The sequence below is a fragment of the Formica exsecta genome, unplaced genomic scaffold, assembly GCF_003651465.1.
Source record: "Formica exsecta isolate Colony F162 unplaced genomic scaffold, ASM365146v1 scaffold83, whole genome shotgun sequence".
In the NCBI taxonomy this organism is placed as follows: domain Eukaryota; kingdom Metazoa; phylum Arthropoda; class Insecta; order Hymenoptera; family Formicidae; genus Formica; species Formica exsecta.
The window spans coordinates 604,867-612,256 of record NW_021853600.1 but is presented as its reverse complement, the minus strand read 5'-3'; the positions used below and the strand labels follow the sequence as shown (position 1 = coordinate 612,256).

The 7,390-nt window shown below is 30.5% G+C and overlaps 1 protein-coding gene across 7 annotated transcripts in view; it reads right to left on the bottom strand.

Moving 5' to 3' along the window:
• Positions 1-7,390, bottom strand: part of LOC115244723 (potassium voltage-gated channel protein Shal) — a 107,926-nt gene that overhangs the window by 48,432 nt on the left and 52,104 nt on the right. For all 7 annotated transcript variants that reach the window (XM_029822638.1, XM_029822637.1, XM_029822639.1 and 4 more), the window contains exon 4: positions 4,421-4,609. In XM_029822638.1, the coding sequence (XP_029678498.1) occupies positions 4,421-4,609 (189 nt within the window). The remainder of the gene's footprint in view (positions 1-4,420; positions 4,610-7,390) is intronic.

Genomic DNA, 7,390 nt, shown 5'->3' with positions numbered 1-7,390 from the left:
TTAAAGAGTTAGCGCCCATAATCCTCTGAAATCACGGTTATTTTTTACATTTTTACAAATATCAGGGAAAATATGCGTCTTTTAACAAAAAGTACTGAAACAATAGTTGTAGAGAATTAAATTATCTTTTAAATGAGTATTGTATTATTGTATTGGGTTGAACGGAAAGTTTGTGCCGTTTTTTCGGTCTTTATCTCTTAGTAAAAAACGAACTTTCCGTTCAATCGATGTGTAAAAGAGAATTAAATTATCTTTTAAATGAGATCAAAGTTATTGTATTGGGTTGAACGGAAAGTTTGTGCCGTTTTTTCGGTCTTTATCTCTTAGTAAAAAACGAACTTTCCGTTCAATCCAATAGAAGATGTGTAAAACTAAAAGTATTTCAATTTTTGACAAATTTCTTTATATTATAATCATTCCCGCAATTAAACCTCAAATCTCAAATTTTTTTATGAAAATACAGATTATTTTAAATAAATTAAAAGTAATTTGTTAGTATACTTGCGTTCTAGAAGAATAATTGTTTATCGTAAAATGGCATTTTACATTCTATAAACTTCAATTTAAAATAACTCTTAAGTCTCTGTTTAAACCATTCATTACGAAGAGTTCCAATATCGGAAATTTCGATATTACTTATTTCCCGATTTATTGACATATCGACATTATATCGACGTTATCATGTTTTACATTTTTATCAAAATCATATACAATAAAAAAAAAATATTAAATTAATTTATTTTTCACATTTTTTTGTTTTTTTAAGTGTTTAAAAATTCTATAAAAATTAAGTCTTTATTTTTTACAAACTTGAAGAAAAATTATTTCCAAATTCATTCAAGGATACTTGCTGAGCACTTTTGTGCGTTTTTTGAAATACTTTATACGTTGCAAATACTTTATATGTTGCACTTGGCTCAAACAACCGACACTTTTTATACAGTGATATCCAAGTATTAACATTATATTAATAAAATAAAGAAGATGCATGCCTGATTTGTCACACTTTTCGGAAACACGTGTTCGGCTTATCAAACAAGTATCTAGATCAGTTCACGTCCTTGTCCGAAAGTACAGTTTACGTTTCGCGCTGCGTTTGATCAGCAAGTCCGCTACATTATTCTTTGATCAGCAGAAATCGTTCGTTTTCTTCGACATTTCCATGTCGAACGGGGATCACGCGAAGGTTGCACTCTCGGGAAACATTGGGTCTGTTCTTTATAGTTCAACTGGCTGTACTAGTTCAGAGCTTATCTTTCTCCTTCCAATGTAGAGAGAAAAAGATAAGCTCTGAACTAGTGCAGCCAGTTCAGCTATAAAAAACAGATTTATTACTACACGATTTGTGCAAAATTCAAAGTAAAGATTCGCCAGCTTCGTGAATAGATGACATGGACAACGAATCGATCGAAAACCTGACCCCGTAGCCCGACGACGTCATCGTCTATGATACAAGAAGCATCCATCGTCAAATGACACCGTTATCGATGATTTGCGCAATATCGCAAATGTCGAATTTAATGATAAAATTAGCTATATAACGATGACCTATGTCTCCAAATTATGTCAAGCTAAATATAAACACTTTACCGCAATAACTAAATATTCACTATTGCTTTTGATCGTCAATGTAATTGAATCTAAAATTAATTGTTTGATTAAATATATTGTAAAAATAATTTTTTTTTTTATTTATCATGTTTCAAGCAATTCGATAAAACTAACAGATATAATACTTTTCTCTCCTAATCAATTTTATATAAAAAATAAATTTATAATATAAATAAATGTATAAAAAATAAATGTATTATATAATATATTATATTATTAGTGCCAGGAATAATCTCTCTGTATAATTTTCAAGACTGCAAAAAATTATTTATATGTGTTAAAGCATATCATAAATTAAAAAATGCATTAATTAAAAAATTAATATTAAAAATTAATCATGAACAACAAAATATCAAAAGCTCTTCTCGAATTCAAGTTAAATTATCGGTTGTGCAAAATATATATTGCTCGATAATATTACGCAAGTGACACGACCATATGTAACCAAAATTATACTTTTAACTAATGTATAAGATACAAGCGGAATTCCCAAAAGATCAAAAGCACAACTTAAAAGCAGGCTCGATAGCATTACTATCTACAGATAGGGCACTTCGTTTGCGATATACAGGGCAAATATACAAGCTGATATAATTAATCTATTAGTACTTGATTCATAAAAGATGAATAACACACACTAGTGTTACATATACGAACAAGTCCTTTCTCTTTTTTATTAATTCCATTATTTTAATTATTTTAGACACGTATTTTTTATACGAAAATGGTAACACTAAATTATATGTACTCTTTTTTAAATTCGTAGTAATTCTTATTTAATATCGATTTAATCTTTCTCAGAAATGTAACTTCTAGTATCAATGATATAATTACTCTTATTCTCACATATATATCTGCATTATCTAAAAACATGCTTGTGTTCCCTCTTTTGAAATATTGAACTGTATCGACTTCGGCGAAGTAACCTAAACTCAACTTCCATAAGTTGTGACCCATATCATCCTGTAAATTCTGTGTACGCATATTCAAAAGCTCTGATCCTCTCTGGCGTAATAAACTAATTTCTCTCTCCCACGTGGGTGTTACATAGTCTGCCATTACACTGTCGTATAAACCGCAACGCATATTTTGTAATTACTTAGATGCGTTCATCGTGTACGTCACGGTTGATTTAATTGAGTCTGTAGTTTGCATATCTATGCACACGCACACAAATATGCTAAACATAAATAAGATGCATTAAAATGTCACGCACTTGTGTATTTCGTGTATGTATGTGTGTGTGTCTGTGTATGTGTATGTGTGTGTGTGTGTCCGTAACTATAAATCTTTTCACAAAAACGAAAACAAACTCTAGAAAATGCATTTGTATTTTATATTAATCTTTTTGCCTAGCTTCTAACTTCTTCTACCTTTTTTAGGTATATCTAATATAATTTTTATAGTTTCTTAATTTATTACATGTAACGATGTAGGAGAAGATATAGAAAAATATTAAATATTAGATATATGTATGTATCTTTTACTCATAAAGTTAGATTATTATTTTAAAGAGTTATGTTTATAATTTTAATTTATCTATGTGTGTCTAGTTATATAATCACAAATTATATTAAAACTATCACATTAATATATTTTTTTTAAACAAAAATTAAAACGACTCAATTATCACAAATTAAATTATCACAAATACTGTCTTCTTTCGTATTCTTCTATCTTCTTCTCCAATGTCATGTGTATATATATTTATCATTTTATTTATATCTCATTTTTTTTTATGTTTCATTTTTTATTGATCTTGTATCTGCGTTACACGAAAAATCTAAGACTTTTATATGACATCCCAAATACAATATGCGATTTCATAATAGTATATTTCTGTAACAGCAAATCCGTAATTCCAATCCGAGGATTGGTTTGCGAATATTCGGGTTCGATAGCAACTACATCCCGTACATGGCAACCCTCGTTCGCACAATCAACCACCCTCCCGCCGGGCTAAAATTAGACAAGTACGGGGCGTAGGTTTATTCAAATTACTCGCGCGCAGTATTCGAGAAATAGTCCGCCGGATTTTCGAGACGAGGTATCCATTGAATTCCTGGCGCGAGAAGCGGAAGCGTCGACACATGCATTCGCGACGATGCAGTTGCTTTGTCGCTTCGCGTCGCTGGGATTAATGACGGACACTCGAGGTGGACTACGTTTTTGTGCGAGTTTGTCTTCGCGTCCACGGTGAAAGAACCGCTTTCATGAATAATTAATTATCATTTCGTTGATTAATCTATCTTTGTCGCTCGAGGCTTTATATGGAACTTTAAAAAATTTTAAATAATGATAGCAAAATTCTTCGTCGTATTCTGAGATAAATTTTTTTTATCTTTATTAAATGTCATTTTTCTTTCCATAGTATTAGAGAGAGAATATCGATTAACTATTAATATATAAGTTGTCGGTATTATTTCAATTTTCTCTTAACTATATTGTTTATTTTGTTATAATTCTTAAAAAAAAATGATATTGCAAATAGAACACGCAATATTTGTACAATCGTCAAAATGACGTATACAACTTTCTAAAAGAAAATTTTCTTCATTAAGAGATCGCAACCTCACTTCTTTTAACATATCTATACAGCGCAATTTATAAAAAAATAATATTTATTTAGTATTTTATCGTCAAAGTGACGTATTAAAAATAAAGTGTATCCTCTCCGTGGGAATGTTAATTTATTGATGAGGATTTGAAAGGCTTTAGAGCGAACCAACAGGGACTTAGGAAACTTTAGAATTCCCACACGAAAACACGCGACATGCAGCTGTTAGTAGACAAAGATGTGAGTGCTTACCGTAGTCTTCTCCAAGCAACGAAGTAGGTGATGATGCTGCAGTTCAAAGATATCTTCCTCTTTGTACAACTCGTCCAAATGCAGCCCGCTCTCCTGAGCGGCCAAACGCGCCTCCGCTGCCTTCTTTTTGCTCACAAAGGCTGCACCGCTCGACGCCTTCGCGATTCTAATGCGCGCCAATCTGGCTTTCTGCAACAGGAAAAAAGGAAAATTCATTTACTTATGTGTTTCTAACTCCTTATCTGTTGGTATTAATATAAAACTAGAGACAAATAAAGATTTAATGAACTTTTTATCATTTATATAAAAACACAATTCTAAAATAAAAATTAATATCAAGAATATCAAAAACAAGTTATAGTTGCTATAAAGTAGCTATAGAGATTTAAAAATTTTAGTTTTTCCAATAATATTTTTAAAAAAATTTAATTTGCCGAGCAAGCATAACAAGCATATCTATATTTTGTTATTTTAATAATCTAATTTTTAAGCAATTAATTAATTACTTTTTCATTATTTTTTTACAAAATCGGATATATTATATAATTACTTCGATGCTTGCTTCGAAACATAAGCATAGTGATTTTAATCGTAAAAAAACGGGCGGAAGATTAGGTTAATAAGACTTGTCGGATCACGAGATATAAGTATTTGTATTATCTCAGGATTAAGTACGCCTAATACGCGCACACAAGCGCGCAGCTTTCACCGCGGATAAATTCCCACTAAGGCCAAAATAAACTTTTATCTTGCCGACGTGACACACGGCGCCCGAACTTCATCGTGCCTCTTTAAATCCCCATTTTACGCCGCATGAAAAAGCTTTCAGTTGACAAATGACCGAATTTTGCCGTCCCAAATGTTTTATGTAAATTCTTGGTGAAAAAGATTCTTCTCAAGAAGATTTGCTTTCAACAGAGCGATATTTTCGTTTAGATAATTTTGTCTTTCCTAAATCACAAAACTTATTCAGGTTTTTACCTTACATTTTATAATGTACAGATAGATAAATAAGTATCTGAAAATTGTACGTAAATGATAAGTTATTTTCAATAAATATACATTATTATTTTCCCATATAAGTATATATAATATCGTGCTTTGTTTTAGTATCTATTTTTTTTAATCGCATATCTAATATCTTTAAAAAGGTAAGTCACATACACAAAGAAGACTGTTCATTATATCACATCATTACATATAACTATGAAGTACAATAGCGATTCTACAATCGATTCTATCGTTAAAACTCTGTAGATCAATTTTTTTATTCAATAAATAAAAGTGTAAACTAACCGTAATATATTTATTAATTAATTTTACAAATAATAAATAAAATAAGTTACAAATTGCTCACTGATTACTTCGCCGTTATTTGATGGCTCCCTGTCGAGTTAATGTTTCATGAAGACGGACGGGAATTAATTAATCGCATGGGTACGTAATCGTAATAATCGTTGCTATAATCGTTCTCATAATCATACGAAATGATCCACTTCGACCTAGTATATTTGTCGTTTGTCGAAAAATATTACTACGACACGCGGAGCCGCTCTCAGATCATTGTCTATATTCGCTCGAGTTGTCGCTGTGCGAATGACAAGGCCACGACCAAATGTCAACATCAGCGCGTTTACGTTCCGTGTTTACATTTCGCACTTACGTTTCCAAGGCTTACGCCTCGTTATCATTGGCACAGTAAGACTCGGCTAGAGAAATAGTAGCGCGAGTGTGTGTCGTCTTATCTCTCGAAATATGATCGTGACACTAAGCCAAACGCAATCATTTCATACGATTTATTAGCATTAACAACGATTATCACACACGATTATGTATCCGAGACATTAATTGATTCCTGTGATTATTGCGTCTTATAACGAATATTACGTATTAATACTCGATACGCAGTATTCCATGATACAGGATGATCTAATTAAAACAGCCTTATGTGACGCATTTAATTAATTAGTACAGTCGTATTTAATCTATTCATGCTACTTAATATTACATATGTATTTTAATATTCTTAATTATGTACAAAAAATTTAATGTTTAAATATTGGTGATTTATTAAAACGCGTACTTTACATGATTTATTTGGTCAAGATATATCGTACGAGTAATCAATACAGCGACGACGTATTCATAGCACACATTCTGTAGATATGTATCTTTAACTTTAAATTATTTATGTTCACATGTACGTTATAATTCACGATACATAATTATCCTAAAATGGGAACGTATATTATTTATTAAAATCAAAAGTAGCATTGCCATGCCAAGTGAGTGCGAGTTTTAGTCGCGCAATTTTCGAGTGTCGAGCAAATTATAGTTTCTATGTGTACATAGTTTCCACATAGTTTTCTCTCGTTGCATAATAAAGTTTCATGTGATTAACGGAAGTGTCGTACAAAATATCGCGCAATCGTTGTAATATGTGATCGCACATGTAATCGTAATTAATCGTATTTTCGCGAGTGAATGCCATGAAAAACTACAAAGAACAAACAAGGAGACCCGGATATCGGTGAAGCAACCGTAGAGTAAGCAATTTACAACTTATTGTATCATTTATTGTTTGTAAAATTAATTGCTTCTTTATCTTTGCGATAGTAATCTATTTTTAACTCGTGTAATAAAACGCATACACAAAGAATATTTCAGATTTTATTTAAAAATATTTGAAATATCTGTAATAAAATATATGTATAAATTAATAGTTTTATATAGATATATGTAAAATATTTTTTAACACACAAATATATATGTATATTTAGGATAATTCAAAATAAGGAAAAGACAATATATATGGTGCCAACACAGTATATGGAGCGCGAATAAATTTATAAATATATTTAAGATTTATAATTATTCATATAGAAATTAAATTTTTATCTATCACATATGTTTTTTTAATATTTATAGCTAAAATTTTTTTATGGTAATTATGCAATCTATTTCATTATT